Raw genomic sequence first — 20,897 nt, 5'->3', positions numbered from 1 at the left:
GTGAACTCATGCCAGATCTCGACTCCCCAGTACCGAACGAACCTGCGATGATGAACGACTTTTCGGACTTATTAGCCCAACAATTTTCAGATATACCAAATTCGTCGACAGCCTATTCAAGCTCTAGTGGTAGCAGCAGCCAATTATCACCTATAGTGTCAGGCAAGACACCTCATATGGATACTTCAACGACTCTACTTGTCGTGTCATGCTACCTTCGATTGGCCCAGTCGTTTGCCTTATTCTTCACAGACCTTCATACTTTTCTCCTTTTCCCGAATGCTGTCGACCCCATGCCCTCGGATATATCTCGGTTATTCCCTGGATTAAAACTGGGCTCATTCCAGTCATATGTGGGGGTAGGTCTTGAGATATCTATTGTCGTTCAGGTCAGCGAACGCATGTTGCATCGCCTACACAACTCACTGGGCTTGTCTCGGAGCCAGTATGCCCCTGATGGTCAGCTTAACAACCACCTTCCAACAAGTTTATGGGGCAATGCGGAGACAATTACCCCAGCTATGGTTAGAGCGGTGCAGGCGCAAGAGCGTTTAGATGCCCAGGATGAAAGGGGAGACACTTTCACACGGCTGTCATTAATAATAGATGGTGTTAAAAAGTTGGTAAAGGCGCAGCCATTTCTATAGACTTTTTAGGGGATTGTTATAATTTACTTTGCTCTCTCGGTTCCTTGATCGATATATGAATACTGTGGGTGTAATAAATGCGGAAATCGCATAACCCGGAGCCTATAAATAATGCTATGCATAACTTCCCATATACCTGCATTATTGCTTCCCGGAAGTTCTGGCAACAGAAGGTTGCAAATCCACTACCTCTGGGCCCGCCAGATCCCGCACAAGCAGCAAGGCCATTCATATCAGCAGCCATAGAATGGGTTTTGTCTGCCATGTAAAAATCGAGACTGCACCCATGACGATTTCGTATTGTAATGCAACCAGTCACGCACATGATCCCTACAAAAAATATTACTATCTAGAATAAATACAAGAATATCTTCTAATTTGAACAAGCTCTATCAAGAGCTGTCAATGTTAGGATCAGGTATCAATATAGAATCGGAGTCCACACTGTCATATATACGCATACATAGTAGCACTCAGCTCCAATATCTTCGAGACGTAGGTTCACATCATCATCGACACCACTACAGACAAGGGAGCCCTGTTATATTCAGCAGATATATAGCAAGGTTAGAGGATATAGCATGACTCGAGGCGAGGAGATCTCCCGAACTAACTAGTCAGCGTCGTCCGTAAAACCCACATGGCGTAGCAAGTCTACCCACTAACTACTCCAACTTGATATACGTGCCCCCTTCCTTGAATGAGGCGCCTAGTTTTCGTATACTAATTATATAAGTTGATCATCAGGGAAAAAACAAAACAAAAATAAAAACAAAGGTGTCTTCGGTTGCGGCTGGTTCCTACGGCATCGTCTATCGCTACAGAAGAGTTGCATCTCTGGCGCTCAGATACGAGAGCCGAGATGTAACGCCAGCCCGAGTCCACAGGGGCCAGACAGCTTGATCAAATTCGGATGATCTACGCCCTAAAACAAGGCACTTCTACTGCATTGGATCTATTAAGCTCTGCACTCGGCCGAACAGTTCAACATGAGCTTCTCGATCAATACTCCAACCTACATATGACAAGGCTTTCATTTTCCGCGGACAAGGAAACCCGGAGAGCGCAGCCCCGAGGAGATTGACCCCTACGTCTGGTCTAAAGAAGAGCTCTGGGGCGGGAAATCAGTCATCGGTTCCGCGTATGGTTAATGGGGGACGTCGTGCGTCGGCTATTCCACTCAATTCTATGGGTTAGAGTTATCTGTCAAGTTCCTATATTCACTGCCCTCAAGTCTACTCCGTACATATGGATAGATGAAGGTTCCGCAGAGAGGCGGAGATAAGATACAAGGCCGTTGCCGATCAAAAACAAGCTTAGGATTGTGCGAGGAAAGAGAGAAGAAGCTTCCGCCAAAATGCTTCGATCGCCTTGTCCATCTTGTCCATGAGCTGGGCAGAAGGAACTTCGAAGGCGTCATGATACGAGCAGCAATACGACCTCACTGGGTAACCCCGTTTTTTGAAACGCTAACGGCGGTTTTGCAAAAATAAGATAAGAAGCAGAGTTGCTTTTGGCGGGGATGTAGCATTTATCGTGGCCCGAGAACGTATATAACGTTAGGATCTCATCATACTTACCCCTGATCCATCGCATGGTTCGCCCAGATAGAGTTATTGGGTATAACCACTGGTTATACCCCAGATATTGTGGGTTTCTTCATGAGAGAAATCCGGGACTTGAAGGTGGGAAATCAGGACGCCCCTGAGCTGGTCCTCGAGACTCGATAGCAAGTTTAGGCCAATAAATTTTACAATTCGCCTTGCCAACTAATGTAACTACTAATGTTAGTCGCTGTCTTCCTCTTTCATTACATTTCCAGGGATTATCATTATAACAACGAGGAGTTTATAGAGTGGGTTAAATGGCATAAACACCGCCACTAGGATTTTACAGTAGCAGCTTGGTGTTTAACCCGCGGCTCTCCTAAAGATAACTATTAATACTTAAACTATTTTCATGCCCTAGATTACTCTCTTCCATATGATAGACGACCAACCTTCCCATAATACTATCCTTAGCTGATACGTAAATCGATTTTATTGGGGGTCAATATATAGGTCTTCTTAATCTTTTCGTGGACTGTTTACCCTTCTAGTGTCAGGCACTTATCTCAGTAGAAGCATGCCATTTGATACTGCTACTTAAACTAGGGAAGTCGGGATGGAATGTTTAAAAAGGGGTTATAATGCAATTAAGGTGAAAGTATTATAGGCCGCTCCTAGAGCTCGGAAGACAGAACGATAACAGCCGAGATTCTGATAAAGGTCACAAGGTAGAAAGGCTTAGATAGCAAGCTTAGAAAATTCGGTGAGGATTAAGTCAAAACTAAAGTGAAAGTTTTCCCCTGATAAATTGACAGTATGACCTTTTTATCGATGGGGTTGAGAGTGACATACTATCAGATCCACGCAAGCCCATACGCCATCAATCCCATCTCAACCTAGGCTAGGTCGTGCATGATATATTTCTAGCCATGAGTGCTCCCGCATAGGATTTCCAGTTGTATACAACTTTAAAACTCCGTCCGACTGCAAGAATATGCACTAATAACCCTCCAATTGTCTTTGAAGTATGCGGCGGTCCTGACGAGTAAGCTATGCAAGGTAAGTCATACCTGCAAAGGAATCCAGGGCAAAATCTGACAGATAATGTACCACAGAGTTTGATGTAGGGCCGATCGGTAGAACCGGGACAAGGGGAGGCTTGAGACTTTGAAAAAAAAGTCCAATTATCTTCCATCCGGGGGCCGTAGCTACGTGGTGGTTTAATGGGTTCATCTGTTAGACATACCCAGGGAGCCACTGTCAACTAAAGGTAGCCGATTTTAAAGGGATAGGTCCTTGTATGAAGTTATGTTAGCATGGAAGCCTCAGAACATTAGGGTTGCCTGGATGATATATGTTTCTATCAAGAATTTATACTGACCCCTTGTGCCAGTCTATGGCTGAAGGCATAATCGCCTTAGGACTGCATTTTAAAACCGTCTCAAAGGACAAAAAAAGCAACGGTTGAAAGTAGCATCATCTCCAATAGCATAGTTTGGAATATATCGAGGGACACGAAAGTAGACGGTAACAAAGTAATAGTCACATCCTGGATAGATCTGGCGTCGTTAGGCTTCACACTCGCCATGTACATTCGAAGATCGGTGTTATGTATTCCTGGAAAAAGGAACAGATCAAGCGGAGAGAACATCGCAACCATCGTGAGAAAATTGCCCACGGCAGCATGCAATGCAGTTGCCAAAGCCATAACAGCTGCTATCGCGTATCAATATAAGTCTGGGTAATGGTGCAAATCTTTCGATCTCCTGGTACTAGCTGGTAATATTATGGCCTAACAGTACTAATATGCATGTAGTTTTAATATTTTTAACCATCATCACCTAAAGCGATATTGATTGAGACTTACTATGTCATGAACTCTGCATGGTGTAGGTACAAATCCGCGAAAATGACATAAAGGGAGTGCAAAATCCAGGCGTTTGATACTGGAATGTCGAAGACAGAGCCCTTTATATGCCTGGGAGCCGTGTCAGGCCCGAGTACATAAGCGCATAAAGAGGCCCTTTTCGATGGTGGCTGATTCATGACTGTCTGTTAAAACTGATATAAGCGATGTACTCCGGAGTTGTGGTTAAGTTGAGACAAGAGGGTAAGGGGACTGGCGTCTTCAACTCCGCTCAATGCAATTGTGTAACAAAAGCAGAAATAACAGTTCTGGGGGCCAAAATGACTAAGGTATGCTTGGATGCACTGAGTAATTCGAGCTAAACTTCAGCTACCTGCAGTGTTATGGGCTTAGTCAGTACTGTCCAGATGTAGGCTTCAAACTCAAGTCAGCTCAATCAGCTTTCTGCGATCCAGAATTTGCACCACAAGGTTAGAACTCCTAGGTGTTATCTGGGGTACCTGGCTGCTTAGAATGACAGCTCACGTTTATAACAAGGATGTTGACGTCGTTGGGTCGTTAATTAGTAAGCTACTTACACCTTGGCCCCCTGATCTGGGATTTTCAGCGAACAAAAATCGATCCTGAGATATCATATCAAACTGTATGTATATTGTGTAGTAGCTAAGTTATGTGACCATATAAAAGGCAGGGTGAGTCGCCTCAAGGTGAAGAAACTGGAATTTCTTCTGGGCCAGTGTGTCACGGAATCGCCGAACCCCTGTGTTAAGTACATGTATGAGTTAAGCCACACGGTGTTAGGATAATCCTGCTGTGAGGCTAGGAGAAACCCACAGGGCTAGAGCTTATAGATTGGGGGAGAGTATCCGGCGGGGTATGTAAAAGTATGGCTGCCTGCAGGTATCTCTACTGCGATGGTCGGCTATGTTATGTTTCTCTGGACATTTACCGGCGTATCGAAATCGTTAGAATTGGGAATAACTGGAGCTAGCTGACGACAGACATTCGATTCGCTAGTATTGAAACTCGGCCTTTGGAGGGTGTTAATTGAGATAAGTTAATCCTTTGGCCCCTCAATATTGAATGCAACACAAAGTATAGGTATTCGCGTTTGGCGACTTTGCAAATTCAATAATGTAGATGAGGTCGTTCTCATTCCCTGTCAAGTCTTCTATATGGTTATAGCTTTGGCATAAACTCGACATCTCTTTGGCTGTTTCAGTGTGTAGGATAGCCATGTAACCAATCATAGCCTTGAATTACATCTCACGGACACGTTTTGCGGCCCTTGATGTCAACGTATCGTCTGGAAGTCCACTCCTCTTTGTTCCTGGCAAACTACTCGTACGGATATCGTTGTCGTCCTGGCTTACCCTCCGATTGGGGTACTTCCCTTCAAACCCCTCAAAGCAGTTCGCCGTAATCGGGCTACCGGTAGAAAAATAGGGGTGTTCCAAGGCCATCTTCGCTGTAATCCGTTTTGTTGGGTTGTACTCCAAAAGCTGAGAAAGGAGGTCGAATCCCTCCCTCCCCGGAGTTCCTGCTACTGACGAAGAAGAGTATGAACCACTTTTGAGGCATGAATTATACCATGGTTCTAAGCTGGAGGGCTTGTGGATATGGCTTGTCCCGGGGCCTAGAGCGAAGGCTTGGAGTTGACCATATTCGGGCATCGAAGCTAACCCAGGCCAATTCTGTTTTAGAGGCATTCCCAGAATTTCCATTATTTTGAGCATTTGATTTCTTTGGAAAGGGACATTCTTCTTGCTATCCATCTTTGCTTCCTCGCCTTTGAATATTGGCCGAAGAGAAAGGAGCTCGGCGAATATACACCCTACAGCCCATAGATCGACGGCCGGGGTATAATGGCGGCTTCCAAGTAGTAGCTCTGGAGCGCGATACCATATTGTCACAACGACCTTATCACCGGAGAATAGCGAGTTGAGCGGCTTATAAAATAATCGAGCAAGTCCGAGGTCACCGATTCTAACTGCGCCGCTGGAAGTCACCAGTATGTTCGCTGGTTTCAGGTCACGATGTAACACCCAATTCGAATGGAGATAGAGAAGTCCATTAAGTAACTGGAAAAGAATCGATTTTACCATTGGTGCCGGAATAGCATGGCGTTGAGGTTGTGTATGATGGTGAATAATTTGCAAGAGATCATGTTCAGTATATTCAAATACCATAAAAATGCATCGATCCTCAAGAATAATTTCCACTAGCCGTACGACATTAGGGTGATTTAGTTCAGTACAGAGGGCAATTTCTCGAACAGCAGATTGCGAAAGTCCTGTGTACTGGATAGTTTCTCCCTCTTTGTCTGGCTTAAATCTAAAATTAGTTATCTCGTTAGCACTCGCCTTACGAGATTAGTCGGAAAGGCACGTTAAACTCTTACTTTTTGATGGCAAATTCCCCTTTCTGCCCATTTTTGCCAACTGCCTTGTACACCCGTCCATAAGTACCACTACTGATAAATCCAACGATATGGTATTTCTCTCGTATCCGAACTTTGCTCGTGTACCCAAAACCTGGGGATTTTATTTGATTGGCGGAATCTAAAATAGTATTCTGTCAGCAAATACGTGTATCAGGGATGGATGGAATTCCGAGGCTCAAGCCAAGGAGAAGGGAAAAGAGCTTCTGCTCAGAGGGGATGCGGCATGAAAGTCGAATATGATATCATGTCCAATCGGGATAAACACGAGTATCGAGTACTACATTGATCTATGTTTTTCAACTTAGACTATGCTCCGTGAGGTTGATGAAATAGGAACGGGATGAAGGAAGGCTCAAATAGTGATCCGATGCGTGTTCTCTATTGACCCAATCGGGAGAGAGAGCCTCTCGGAATGAAACGCAATTGAAATCAAAAGTGATAGGCTGATATTGAGGTGAATAGGAAATCAGAAAATGACGGGTATCAATCAGCTCCAACCAGGGGCAGAAGGCGAAAGTAAACCAAACGCGTGCAAAAGAGTATAAAGCTACAACAAGCGGCAAGGTTCCTGTGAAAAGGCCGTCTTACCATCGAAAGCCACCTGTACGGTCCGATGCATGCCTTTGGCAGTTGATCGCGATGCCATTTGAGCGAGGCAGCATTAAACAGGGCTTAAAAAAAAAGAAAAACAGTGGAAAGAGCACCCTGGTTAAGTAGGTTTTTTAGGGTTAGAATAAACTCCTGGTCGTCTAAAAAACAGGAGTATCATCATTGTCCCATTTATTTATGCTGCTTGATATGGTCGTGATGGACTTCCATCTCCAGCTGTTTTTATGTCGTTAAATCTCGGACCAACGGAAATTGAGAAGCCGAGTCACGTGATCCATTCAACGTCCGCTGAAACTTTACCCTGACTTCTACTCTTAAAGCCATGAAAAGGACTGAAGGCCTTGTAGCGTTCTTCTTTTTATTCGATCGAGATTCTTACTCGAGTCGAGATACCATAATATTAAACGCAAAGGCAGGAGGTATTCCACGGGATATTATACATGTAAGAAACCTGTACATTTATTGGCGATTCATACCATATCATTAGCTCTAACCCCCTTGCTTCTAGGGCGCAGCTACGAAATGATGGCTGCTGGGACTGAATCTTTTCTCCCCTATCATGAGCCAAATATCCAGACCATCCTTATTCAATCATCATTGATTCTTTCTCTCAACGTTATCAATACATTCCTCGACAAGTTGATCTTCTGCGGTCTTCTTGGGCAGGTATTTATAGGTGTCACTTACGGGGCTCCTAGCACAAAATGGCTAGATAGGGCCTCTCAAGATACCATCGTTCAACTTGGATATCTAGGCTTGCTGCTTTTAGTCTTCGAGGGTAAGTTCAGGCTACTATCGTCAAAAACACGATATTAACTCATATTTTACACAGGCGGACTGGGTACAAACTTCCGGTCTTTGAAGGCAAACATCTCGCTATCCGTGGCAGTGGCGGTAACTGGGATATGCTTCCCCATAGGTATCGCTTTCGTGCTGAAGTCACTTGCAAAAGCGACTTCTCTGCAAGCATTTGCTGCAGGAGCAGCACTGTGTTCTACCAGCCTAGGAACCACTTTTACCATTTTAAATACAAGTGGGCTATTAGCCACCCGTCTTGGAACAGTATTAAGCAGTGCTGCAATGATGGATGATGTGGTTGGACTTGTTATGGTTCAAGTGATCTCTAATCTAGGAAAGGCGGAAAATTCGTTTAACCCTGTTACCGTTATTAGGCCTTTGGCTGTATCATTTGGCTTTGCCATCGTTGTTCCATTAGTCTGTTGGTTAATTGTGAAGCCACTGACCCTGACACTGAATCGAATGCGGGGGTCAAATCCAGGCGGTTATGTGAACAAGGTATCACAAATGGTGCACGCTGCGTTCATCGTTCATACGCTCATACTAATTGGACTTGTTACCGGTGCTACTTTTGCCGGTACATCCAACCTTTTTGCTGCTTACCTGGCTGGAGCTTCGATCAGTTGGTGGGACAGCGAAGTTCCCCACCCAGAGGTAGTTACAAAACAGATAACATTTACGTTATCTCAGCCACAATCTGAACATAACACTTCGGCCGCACGGCCGCTTACCGAAACAGAGGTAGTAGGCGCAAGCCCTGATGCCGATAGCGCCACAGGTGGCCATTGCACTCTCCTCGAAAATAACGGCTCAGCTGTATATCACCAATACTATTCGGTAGCTGTGCATCGTATTTTGAAGCCATTCTTTTTCGTAGGTCAAAAATCATTTACATCCCCCCGGCCGCAAAGCTGCTAACTAAACGGAAGGCATCGATTGGTTTTGCAATCCCAATAACTGATATGTTCCGTGGTGAAATCGTGTGGAAAGGCATTGTCTTTTCAATTCTTATGCTTTTTGGTAAAGCCGTCACCGGTGGATGGCTCATACGCTTGGATATTAGCTGGCCAGATGCCAACATACCGAAGAATATACATTCCACCGTCATGGGGCATGCCTCGTGTCTAGGATGGTCAACAAGAGGTCGCAAAATTGAAGGGGAGGATACTGTCAGCAGCGCAAATTCCATCCAATTACGCGCTCGAGGACAAAATCATGGGAGAAAACAGGATGGAAGGACAGTACCTCGGCCCCTTGTACCGGAAAGCTCCAACCCCAGTGCTTCACCCTCAGCCAGCTCTCCATCCACGCTTCCTAGAACCAACAAGCCACTATCCCTCTATCCAGCAGCAATACTAGGTACAGCTATGACTTCGCGTGGCGAAATTGGTTTTTTAATAGCATCTTTAGCTGAAACAACAGGCCTCTTCGCATCTCGTGGTGAGTCGCGCGCCGGAAGCTCTGAAATATATCTGATTGTCACTTGGGCCATTGTTTTATGTACCATCATTGGGCCATTAGGTACAGGGCTGTTAACTAAGAGGGTTAGAAGGCTTCAGAGCGAAAAAGAGAGGAACCCAGGAGTGAATGACCCTCTAGGTTCTTGGGGTATTAAATAAGTAAGTCGTTAAAATTTCGTAGTACCATTATGAGCTCCAAGGTGTACTAGACATAGGAATACATGAGCCGAATGGCAAGGAGCCAGAGAACTAAAGCGTCGAAAATTTAATGTTACATATACCAACAGAAGGCATAAATGAAATTCAATAACCTATGAGAGCCGTTAGACACTACCACTTAGAAGATAAAGTTAATCCACGGGGCGACGAAGGGGTTACTACATACCATTCTGTTCTCTTCGGCTGTCACCATCGTTGTTGTCAGCACCGCCGTCGTCTTCGTTTCGAGAAGCGGAAGCTTTCCCACCAGCCTCCTGGATTGCCTGGTCATCGCCTCTCAACTTCTCAAAGTAAGATTTAATATCTTCTGCGCCCACGGCTTTACCGCTCTCCGCAAAAGGTTTCAAAAACTCTTTCACTTTGTCTCGCAGGTGATTATAAACCATCACTCCTTCGATTGCCTTGACACGGTCTACATTGCTGAGTGCAGCTTCCCCTCTGTCAAGGAGACTGCCTGTATGGATGCTACCAGCGCTGTTGTTACCATTTTGTCCATCACCATCCTCGGATAGTGGGGGTTCGTAAACCTCTTCTTCCTCACGCAGTTGAGGGTTAGATTTAAGATTGAGAAAGCATTCGGCACATCGACACAGGTGGTCTCGGAAGTCTTCTTTGACAAAAAGAGAAAACTTCCCCTTAGGGCCGTTAGGGGGAAGTAATTCGTGCATTTCCTTGGGTTTAACTGGTGAATTGCTGGGCTCGTCAGTGTTATCTAGTTTCTCTGAAGGGTCTTTCTTTGCCCGTTTAGACTCTGGTTCATTGTGTTCATCGTCCTCAAGTCCTCGCTTTTTCGCCAGTGTTGAAGGTGATTCGCTTGTGAGCTCTTCTTTTTCTGTGGTTATATTCTCTGAGGGGTTTGACTGTTTCTCTTCGAGGTAGACTGGCGGCAAGAACCCGGGGGTTCCTGCATACCGCTTAATCCAGGGATTGGCATCCAAACATTTATAGCAAATAAAAGTTTCGAAATCATCCTCATCGGGGAATCCAGGGGGAAAAGGCGGATCTTCATCGTCTTCTTGATTAGCGACCACGCGAGGCAGTCCCCTTAAGCATTCCGGGTGCCACCAGTCTTCGCCGCAGCCACCAGTTTCAACTGAGCCGATACCAAGACACTGAAACATTGTCCCCTTCTCTTTGTGCGGGTCGTATGTGTCGCCGCAGCCGCAGAACCTATTTCGAAAGTTCTGGTTGTACTTATTGCTCCCGCAGGGCTCCTCCGAGTGTATACCCTTCTCCCCAGTGGCTGGGTCCGCCCTCAAGACACAGGGCGACGTGGACGGTAGCCTTGTAGTTCCACAGTCACAGACAAAGTCGCGCTTGGTGAATAGTTCAACCAGTTCGTGCTCGCCATGGCAAGAGATCGAGCATGAATAGCAAACTCCTGCGGGGATATAGGGCGCCGTTGTATCGTTGGGAGGGGGATTGCATGTTATGCAAGAGAATAGGCTTTGTCGAAGTGCTCCAAGAGGTCGTGTGCAGTTGTCGAATGACTTTATCAGCGTCAAGTTAGTCCTCACTTTGCAGTAATCGTGAAGGTCAGGTAACATACATAAGGCAAGGCTTCCCGCGCATCGGCCTCCAGTCTCAGCTGCTCATTAATAAAACTGCATAAGTATCAGTAAACGAGCGTCCAATGCAGGCAAAATTTGGCTACAGCAGCTGGTTTCCCACTTACTCCGAGGCTGTTTGCGAGTCCTGCGAGACGAAGCTCTCGCGTCGCTTGATAGTGGTCTCCCCATTGGCAGCTGCTACCTGAAGCGGCGGGTTGGTAGGCACGTCTTCCATCGCGCAGGGAACTATAGAGTAAATTAGACAGTGAAAAACAGCAGCAGATCAGTTCTCGTCGACATTAGAGGAGAAGATGCTGTTCATGTCATTTCTTGCTGCTCCGGCGCATCTCAAACCTCGAATCGTCGCGACAAAGGTTGTTTGCGGTGTTTGCACCTCACTTCCCAAAAGGGTTAAATTGGAAACGCGGGTTTAAGCGCGACGCGACGCGTTCGTTTATCTCCTTATCATTTTCTGCTTTTCGCACGACCGCTTTAAACCTGCATCAAACAACGAACACCTCGAAGCGCCGGTGACATCAACAGAATTCTACCAAAATACCGAGTAACTGCAGAGTCTAGGGATACTAGTATCGATTCCTCTCCTTACCCAATTTACTTAACCCCTGAGCAGGTCTGATAGCGACTTCGGCGGGGACATAATTGATTCACGATGAGGTTAGCTTCATCCCACCAAACTATCGAATCGTTTGGATAACACGTCAGAGTACTAACTGTCTTGGTTTCGTTATAGTTCACCTTTGCGACCCAGCACTTCTGCTGGTAACCGTGGGCGCGCAAACCTCGCTAGTAGAAAGCGTGGACATGACGGCCTTGACGATAACTCTTCCGCTCCACCTCCTTCGAGTCGTAAGTCTAGCAACGCAATACAAAAAAATCAAATGGGCTAACTTGGATACGCTTGCTAACTTCAATTCAGCCCCTCCATCCTCCCCACCAATGTTACCATTGGATGAAGCTGACGACGATGATGATATCGCCGCAGAGGAGGGGTTTGTCCAGGATATCGACGACCTTGAAGAGATGGCCGAGGACGATGACGGCATTGATTTGTTTGCAGACAATTTCGAAAGAGATTATAGGGACCGTGCAGACGATCAGTATGGGGGAATCGATATCGATGATGCAGATCACGACGAGCTAGATCTCGCAACGAGACGACAGCTCGAAGCAAGACTTAATAAACGAGACCGTGAACTTGCCCGCAGACGGAAGATGCCCGCGGCGTTTCTTCAGGAGGACGACTTCGATGGTGTTCCTGACCTCTCGCTTCAGACTCGCAGACATCGACGTAATTACGACGAGGAGAGCCAGGACGCTGATATGGATGATCCCGAAGCGGACCTTACCTTGGAAGATATGGCAGATATCAAGGCAGATAACGTTACAGAATGGGTTGCAACCCCGGCAATTCACAGAGCAATCTATCGGGAGTTCAAGTCCTTCATAACCGAGTTCACCGATAAAGACGGAATATCGGTTTACGGCACACTCGTTAAAAACCTTGGAGAGGAGAATTCTGAATCGCTGGAGGTTGCATACCCACATCTCAGTGAGACAAAATCAATTATTGCATATTTCCTGGCGAACGCCCCAGCAGAGGTCCTCAAAATCTTTGATCAGGTTGCCATGGAAGCGACTCTATTGCATTATAGGGACTACCATCGCATTCATAGCGAAATTCATGTACGAATCACCAATTTGCCCGTCAAGTACACACTGCGTCAACTTCGTCAGAGCCACCTTAACTGCCTTATCTGTGTCAGCGGTGTGGTCACAAGGCGGACAGGCGTCTTTCCACAGTTAAAATATATCATGTTCAACTGCAACAAATGCGGTGTCACGCTCGGTCCATTCGAGCAGGACTCCAGTAGTGAGCTTAAAATCTCATTCTGCCAAAACTGCCAAAGCCGTGGCCCATTCACTTTGAATTCTGAGAGAACCGAGTATCGCAATTTCCAGAAACTTACCCTTCAAGAATCCCCCGGAACTGTTCCCGCCGGCCGTCTCCCGCGTCACCGTGATGTAATTCTCCTTGCAGATCTAATCGACTCTGCAAAACCAGGTGATGAGGTGGAAATTACTGGTATTTACCGCAATCAATATGGTCTTCCAATGAGTCAAAGGAGCGGCCTACCGGTATTCAGCACAATCATCGAAGCTAACCACATTGTCAAATCCCACGATCAACTCGCTGGATTCCAGTTGACCGAGGATGACGAACATCAGATCCAAGCCCTTTCCAAAGATCCTGCTATCGTTGAGCGAATAATAGGCTCAATCTGCCCTAGTATATACGGACATGAGGATGTCAAGACTGCAGTTGCCTTGTCCCTCTTTGGCGGTGTTAGTAAGGTTGCTCAAGGGAAAATGAACATTCGTGGAGATATCAACGTACTGTTACTGGGTGACCCTGGTACCGCCAAGTCTCAGGCACTGAAATATATTGAGAAGACTGCCCATCGTGCAGTTTTCGCTACGGGACAGGGAGCCAGCGCCGTCGGTTTGACTGCAAACGTTCGTCGTGATCCAATGACTAGCGAATGGACCCTAGAAGGCGGTGCATTAGTGCTCGCTGATCGAGGTACCTGTCTAATCGATGAATTCGATAAAATGAACGACCAGGACCGTACGTCGATTCACGAAGCCATGGAACAGCAAACGATATCTATATCGAAAGGTGGTATAGTCACCACGCTTCAGGCACGATGCTCCATCGTTGCAGCAGCCAACCCTATTGGTGGCCGCTACAGGGGGACTATCCCTTTTTCTCAAAATGTTGAGCTCACTGAGCCCATCCTCTCACGTTTCGATATCCTCTGTGTTGTAAGAGATATGGTGAATCCAGAGATAGATGAAGGACTGGCTTCGTTTGTGATGAATTCACACTACCGATCAAATCCAATGCGAGATGCGGACGGAAACCCAGAAGAAGATGATACAGAGGATTCACCTGAATCTCGATTTAGGGTGCAAAGAGCAGACGCTATTCCACAAGAACTACTGCGGAAGTACATAGTCTACGCGCGTGAAAAATGTCATCCAAAACTCTACCAAATAGACGAGGGCAAGGTCTCTGAAGTCTTTGCTGATTTGAGACGAGAGAGTTTAGCCACTGGAGCATACCCTATCACAGTATGTGTTGACCCTTTATGCCATATCCCTCCAAACTTGCTGTTCTACGTCGTCTCTCCACCCCTATAGATTTCTAGATGCTAATTATGATAGGTCCGACATCTTGAGTCCATCATGCGAATTGCGGAATCGTTCTGCAAAATGCGTCTATCCGAGTATTGTTCCTCTCGCGATATTGACCGTGCGATTGCCGTAACGGTTGATTCGTTCATTGGCAGCCAGAAGATAAGCTGCAAAAAGGCCCTTTCGAGAGCCTTTGCCAAGTACGTTTAACCCCTTCCTCTACTATTATTGTGCAATCGCCTAATCAAACGAACAGGTATACCCTAAACAAACCCCGCGTAAAAAAGGATAGAGGTCCAAGTCATAATTCTGCGTCGAATCGTAGTTGAAACAGGAGCGCCCAAATAGCGGATGCATCCGCATATGGAATTACTTAGCACTTGGGGTTCTGGGGTATAAATGGGTGGGTCTAATGATTGGTTCTGTTTTTCCTCGTTATGACAGAATATGGCCAGATATCATGGAGTAGATATAGCAGTAATGAATGTTTTTCCTTGTCTTTACAACCAGACCCCCATTTATTTGAAGCGAGATATTTCCTTTACATGGATCCTTTGAGAGCTCACCCCTGTTGACACTTCGATTTATGTACTACGTATATAAACTTGGCCTAACTCCTATCCTTATCGCTAGGCTCTCCCCTCGGTTCCCCCTTACCCCAAAATTTATCACCATAATAGTCTCGGAGTGCTATAAAATATATTGGTATCTATCAACTAAATATATAAAACTGATATAATAGAGCCTGGTCAGACGTAGCGCATGGCAGTGCAGGTGTCTAAAGAGAGGGACTAGACTATATATTCTCTGGCTGGAGGATAGCGAGATGGACTGATAAAGAAGGCGTTGGCTATATGTATGTGGAAGTCTTAGAGTACGTTGCACTATATATCATATGCTTCTGGTAATGGATTGCTGGTATGACCAGTACACCAACCCTGGCACCATCTATCCCCACAATCTGGCAATAGGAACAAACCAAAAAAGCAAAAGGTTAAAATAAAAGTAAAAATACAAACAGAATAAGCATACAAATAAAAATAGAGATAGAAATAAAAATAGGGGTAGAAACAGAAACGGAATCAGAAACAAAAACACAAATATATAAACAGAAATACAAAAATACAAAGGGCTTCATAGTACATATACTCCCTAGCAGTCCCAGCGCCTTTAGCTTCCCAAACTCCCGAGACCTAGCCCGGTCAATTTTCCAAATGGGCCGTCAAACCCGCAGGATCAACCACTCCCGCCACGCCAGAGTAGATATCCCCCCGAAGTTCAATGTCAAAGATGTTAACCCCGGCCTGACCGTGTGAGAATTCAGGGTCTAATGAATTGAGCCAATCCTGGAAAGAGGTTGGCATGGGACAGCCGAAAAGCTGATCTTCGGTGTCCAGGCCCATACCCACAGACATGCCCATAGGATCCTCGGCTGGCTGACCCAAAGAGGAAGAAGGGGGCCAAGCCGCGAACGGGCTGTCTACCCCGGGGAGGTAAAGGTTGGCAGGCAGCCCTGCGTTGGTTGCCTGGGGCAAGGCGACTGGTTCTGGGAAACCCCCAGCAGCAAACGACGGCCCAGAAGGATTAGGTTGGTTGGGCACGTACTGATGCTGGGGGGAGCCAGCAGGGAGAGCGGGAGGCGGAGACTGAGAGGAGCCGGCAGAGACAGAGGGGGGCGGAGACTGGGAGGTGCCAGCAGGGTGAGAGGCAGGCTGGGGGGTAGCAGCGGGGGGGCTTTCACTGCGGTGACGGGGGCGGCGGCGGCGGGGAGGGGAGGAGGGAGGGAGCTTGTCGTCCGCGTACGGGGGACGAAAATTGGTCTCGGCGAAGCCGCCGTTTCCCTCCCTTAAACCCTTCATGATGGCATCCGTGGAGACGTCATACCACCACACGCCCGTCATCTCATAGTGGCAGAGCGAAGCGTACTTGGCTGACTTCAGGCGAGCCTCCATGCCCCCCTTTCTGTCTGCCCTAAAGGTCGAGACAAGGAAGGCTCTAAAGATAAAAGTCAGTATGTTGTTGCGTTACAAGGTTAAAGCACTTGATAAGCTAAAGCTGGTAATGAAGGACAATAGCCTTACCGTTCCCTTGTCCACCACTCGTCCCGAGGGTCAAGAACCCCTCCTGAGGAATCACCTGCCTCCTCCGAAGAGACGAAGGAGCGGAAACTGAAGTCCGGCATTTTATAGGCGTTTGGGGTACGAACGCCTGGGTAGCTAGGTCAGCCGGGGGGGGTGGGGCACTCGCAAAGCATGAGCAAGTATAACACGGAGGGAGCTTGGCTAACCGGCTGTTGGGGAGGTATGAGAGATAGGTGGTATCCAAGTGAGTCTTGGGTGAGAGAGGGTGTGAGTAACTATGGTATACCACGGGTAGGGGTAATGCTTTGAGTGTAATCTTCAGATCTGGGATAAAATGTGAAGAGTGAATGAGGGGAGAGGAAAGGGAAAGGAGGAGGACTGAGCAGCAGCTCTGCCTTATATAGAATATCTGCAGTTGTCATCGTGACATCAGGATGCCATAAACGGCGGGACATCATCGTGACATAACGGTGCCATAAGCGGTGAGACGCCATCGTGACATAACGGTGCCAGAAAGTGGCATAGGCTTAGAATACCGTACGAGTCCATGGAACACGCTTGCAATCAGACGGTAAGAGCATCCATGGTTGGGGCAAGAAAGCATACTGTTTCTTCGTAGGGGGGAGGCCAGGCGAGACCCTTTGTATTAGATGCAAGTTATCCCCCAGGCCCCAAGCCAGCAACTAGGGGAAAGCAAGCCTCCATATAGTATGAGCAGTAGAACCCCTTCGCATTATGTATGAGAGCACTCGCTAACAGTAAGGGAAGGCAATGTCCCTGGCACCAGGAGCAAGCAAGCCCCTTAATGCTAAGATCAAGTAATTCCGCCAACACTAAGGATAGGTGACCCCCCTGGTCGTACGGACATGACATCCTCGAGGTCGTAAGACCAGTGAACAGGGATACCAAGAGCAAAACCACTGGAACAAAAGGAGTTTCGTAAGGGCTATCCAAAGAAAATTGTTTTTATTATTGTTGCCCCATTGCCACCTGAAGTGCAAGCTAAGCCTGCCAAGTTTGCATGATATACAGAAACTTGAACGGGAAACTGCTTCCTCCATGAAGACAGTGAATGACCATGGGCAATCATAGCATCTTCAGCAGCCAACGCTAGCTGGACAGCTGATATACCGTAGAATTATACCGACCAGGCTATGGAGCATCGAGATATAGCCCCTGTATTCCTGTTACAGGCGCAAAGCTTTGCCACCCCAAGTAGAGATACAGTACAGGCTTCCAAATCACATAAGCAGAGGGTACATAGCAAGACGGTGTCGCGTAATAGGAGTGTATCGCTGGCTCTGGTAAGTGACGATACCGCCATGGTCGAAAGTCGCCGGCGCGCATTCTCGTCACAGGAGGCTCCAGAGAGAGCCTGGAACTGGTGTCGTATCAGACACTGCTTAGTGATCCCAATAGAAGCTTTTCTTTGCATAGCCAGAACAGGTATCTGGGTATCTCTTAAACTCCCGAAGATGTCACTGTACACTAGGCGAGGCCACGTATCCAGGAAGCTCTGCAGGCCCAACAAACATCCCCATGACGGCAGAAAGACAGACCCATGGATATGCGTTCCCGCAGCAACCACGATGTTTTGGTAGTTTTCATCATTTTTGAACCATTTTCCAGGATGAGTTTGGCCAAAAAGGGAAGGCATGTCGTTAAGTTTGCCTTTTGTCCGCGGCTAGTTACGCGCGTTTAAAACGGCATGGCAACGCGCTTAACCAGAGTTATATAAGCAAGACCTTCTCTGCGATGCACACGGAGACTGTAGTTATCGTCTCAGATAGGATAATAGCCCGTTGGGGTTCTCGTGCAGCTCCGCGCGTTATATATATCCATTTCACAGTCCATGATAATATGTAGAGGTCTATGACGATGTGCGACGTTTTATTTGGCTGCATTTTCACGGGTCGTTCCGTTAATCACGACCCAGACTTGAATAGCTTGGCCAACGCAATGCTTAATACCTTATTAAAATTCCGATCGGTATATACAGTCGGTATTCTCGATCTAACAGTGGCATGTTTGTCTCGATATACAACTTATATCTTATAGGTCGCTGGTGAGTTATTGCATGTCCTCGAAAAAGTGCAGTAGATACTAAACCCCAACTCATAAGAGTAATAACTGTATATGTAGTATTATGTATAGTATACCTTTCACGAAGATAACTCAGTTAGGAGTAACGAACACGAGCTAAATGACAGATACGTAAGTTATAGTATATAGATTTTTGCAAAAAGAATCATACTGTCCCCCGAGTAATGATCTATAGTTGAAAATTTCCACTGCCTGTAAGCCAAGCGTGCTAAATGAGATGATGCATTTTTGTTTTGGTATAGCCTACCTAGCTACTAGGATATGCCTAACGATGGCACAAGTCCGTCACTCTCATTTAGTTCCTGTCCAATCTTGTAAGATACCTTATAACGAAGCCTGACCGTGTTGCCCTTGCCGGGTTCTATTCCGTCCATTTGCAGTTGCTGTTGGACCCCGATCTTCTGATACGGTGCAATATCTCGGCCAGATTGGGGTCGAAGTTGTAGAGAATAAGCCTGTAAATGAGCAAAAGAGGCACCGTGTTAGTTATTATTTTGACATAAAGCAAATGTAAGGCCACCAAAATGTAATGTACGGGGATCTATCATTTTGTAGATAGGAAGGAAAGGAATCACAGGTATCCGTACCTTCTCAATAGCAATTTGGAAATGGAGCTCGGATATAGGTTGAGGCGTGTTGTTCGAGAACGAGACGAGGCCATGTATCCTATTTTCGCCAGGAAGACGTTTTACCTGGATCTTTATCCCGATAGAAGTATTAAGAATTTCTACCGTGTTCTGAGAAGGAAGTGTTTCTTCTGGAAGAGCAGAAGAAAACGTCCACTCGTCATCTGTCTCGGACACTTGATTGTTTCCACCTTTTTTCGCCAAGGTTGGCTTCTGCGGCTGTCGGGGTAGTGTGTTTGCAGTAGCTGATGGTCCTGACGCTAGCTGGCCAAGGTCCAAAAGTGAGGAGGAAGTAGTGGATGCAGCTGAACTTTGGAGTTTGTTGAACGGTGATGATGTTCTGGAGCCCCCAGACCCTATCGATGCGAATGGGTCGGCCTGAGGAGCTAGGGCTGAAGGTGTAGAGGCCGAAGGTAATGATGGGGATTTTGAATATGGGACAGAAGACGGGCCTATCGAGCGGTAAGTAATTGCGTATAGCAGGGTATGCAGCAGTAGAATCGCGATAGCTTACCATCGTTTGGCCCTAGAGGGAGCGCAACGCCCCCTTGAGGTTCATCCTGGAATGACAGGCCCAGGAGATCGCCCTCAAGAGTAGATGTAGAGGGTTTGGCACTCGTCCCGCCGTTAGAAGTAGACGGCTGCTCTTCTTCACCCCCAAAGTCGATCAAGGAGAGCTCATTAGCGGCATTCTTGGTCACCCCAGTACTCGTCCCCAGAGTTCCCTTGGGAATATTAGATGCACCCGCTACGTCTCCAGCCTTGATCAGCTTGTATCTCTGCACAGTTCGATGTATGCTATCGTTAATTTCTAGAAGCTTGGATACAGCTTCATTGTCATCGGACTCGTCCTCACACATCTTTTGTATTTTGGGATGCGCGTTCTGGAGAGCGCTGGCTAATTCCTGTATTCGGCTCGTTAGCTTCCACACATGGTATTATCGCAAATGATGTCGACACATCTCGTACCTCGTAAACATCTCCCTCAGTCAGCTTATCTCCGGGTTTGCAGTTTTCCAGCATCTCCTCGAGCAATTTAGCCTTCTCCTGTACCCTTGAAACCTCCTCTGCGGCCTTTGCCCTGTAGTCTGTCCGATGTCGTGTATCATATCCAGCCATTATTTTCATTAGTCTATTTGCCTCTCGTAGGTCATCCGGATTCCCTCTCCGTATTAGTTCCTGTAACTTGGCCGACTGAGCAATTTTCTCTTCCTCTTCCATCTCCTCGGCGGATTGAAGGTTCTATATCACAGTCAGCTGCCGTGTATTTCCCAGGTCAAACCCAAAAATTTATAAATATAGGCCAACGTACGTCGCTAGGGTTCAAAACAGCTGCATCTTCACGGCGAACCTCCGGGAACATGTATCCCTTATATAACAGAAGTCGGTGCATGTCCCTAATGAACCCCAGATCATCTTTGTATCGGGAAGTCTGACATATTGTTTGTCTCCATTCTTCGATCGACTCGAGGATTCTCTGCTGCGCTCTCGATGGCCGGATAGGTGGCCGTTCCGGGAATCTTCGAACTAATTCATTCAGGAACTCTTTTGTGCTGATCTGGAGATGAAAAGGGTATCCGCAATTTTTAACACATATATCGAGAAGCTAGATAGTAGAGAACGGGGTAAGTTATCCGCTTGACTTCTTCTATATCGACCGAGGGGGATATAACTTACAGCAAGAGCCAACATTGCAACATTCGCATTCCGGGAATTAATTAATTGTACTAT

At 46.7% G+C, this 20,897-nt stretch overlaps 5 protein-coding genes across 5 annotated transcripts; 1 reads left to right on the top strand and 4 right to left on the bottom strand.

The window, feature by feature from the left end:
* Positions 1–5,320: 5,320 nt before the first annotated feature.
* Positions 5,321–6,166, bottom strand: GIQ15_00809 (meiotic mRNA stability protein kinase SSN3; the record flags this gene model as incomplete). Its single annotated transcript, XM_033548226.1, has 1 exon — positions 5,321–6,166. The coding sequence occupies one exon, from the start codon at positions 6,164–6,166 to the stop codon at positions 5,321–5,323; it is 846 nt and encodes a 281-aa protein (XP_033409177.1).
* Positions 6,167–9,748: 3,582 nt separating this feature from the next.
* GIQ15_00808 (mlo2) lies at positions 9,749–11,375 on the bottom strand (the record flags this gene model as incomplete). Its single annotated transcript, XM_033548225.1, has 3 exons — positions 9,749–11,080; positions 11,140–11,194; positions 11,266–11,375. The coding sequence occupies 3 exons, from the start codon at positions 11,373–11,375 to the stop codon at positions 9,749–9,751; spliced, it is 1,497 nt and encodes a 498-aa protein (XP_033409176.1).
* Positions 11,376–11,810: 435 nt separating this feature from the next.
* GIQ15_00807 (DNA replication licensing factor MCM2) lies at positions 11,811–14,566 on the top strand (the record flags this gene model as incomplete). Its single annotated transcript, XM_033548224.1, has 4 exons — positions 11,811–11,815; positions 11,892–12,007; positions 12,078–14,293; positions 14,387–14,566. 4 exons carry the CDS (start codon positions 11,811–11,813, stop codon positions 14,564–14,566), a joined length of 2,517 nt encoding a protein of 838 aa, XP_033409175.1.
* Positions 14,567–15,558: 992 nt separating this feature from the next.
* Positions 15,559–16,538, bottom strand: GIQ15_00806 (uncharacterized protein; the record flags this gene model as incomplete). Its single annotated transcript, XM_033548223.1, has 2 exons — positions 15,559–16,351; positions 16,438–16,538. 2 exons carry the CDS (start codon positions 16,536–16,538, stop codon positions 15,559–15,561), a joined length of 894 nt encoding a protein of 297 aa, XP_033409174.1.
* A 2,256-nt stretch (positions 16,539–18,794) lies between these two features.
* On the bottom strand, positions 18,795–20,529 carry GIQ15_00805 (VHS domain-containing protein; the record flags this gene model as incomplete). Its single annotated transcript, XM_033548222.1, has 5 exons — positions 18,795–18,995; positions 19,128–19,618; positions 19,681–20,071; positions 20,136–20,408; positions 20,479–20,529. 5 exons carry the CDS (start codon positions 20,527–20,529, stop codon positions 18,795–18,797), a joined length of 1,407 nt encoding a protein of 468 aa, XP_033409173.1.
* Between the last annotated feature and the right edge of the window lie 368 nt (positions 20,530–20,897).

Source organism: Arthroderma uncinatum, assembly GCF_011692745.1.
Source record: "Arthroderma uncinatum strain CBS 119779 chromosome Unknown scaffold1, whole genome shotgun sequence".
In the NCBI taxonomy this organism is placed as follows: domain Eukaryota; kingdom Fungi; phylum Ascomycota; class Eurotiomycetes; order Onygenales; family Arthrodermataceae; genus Arthroderma; species Arthroderma uncinatum.
This window is presented reverse-complemented; position numbering and strand designations above follow the sequence as displayed.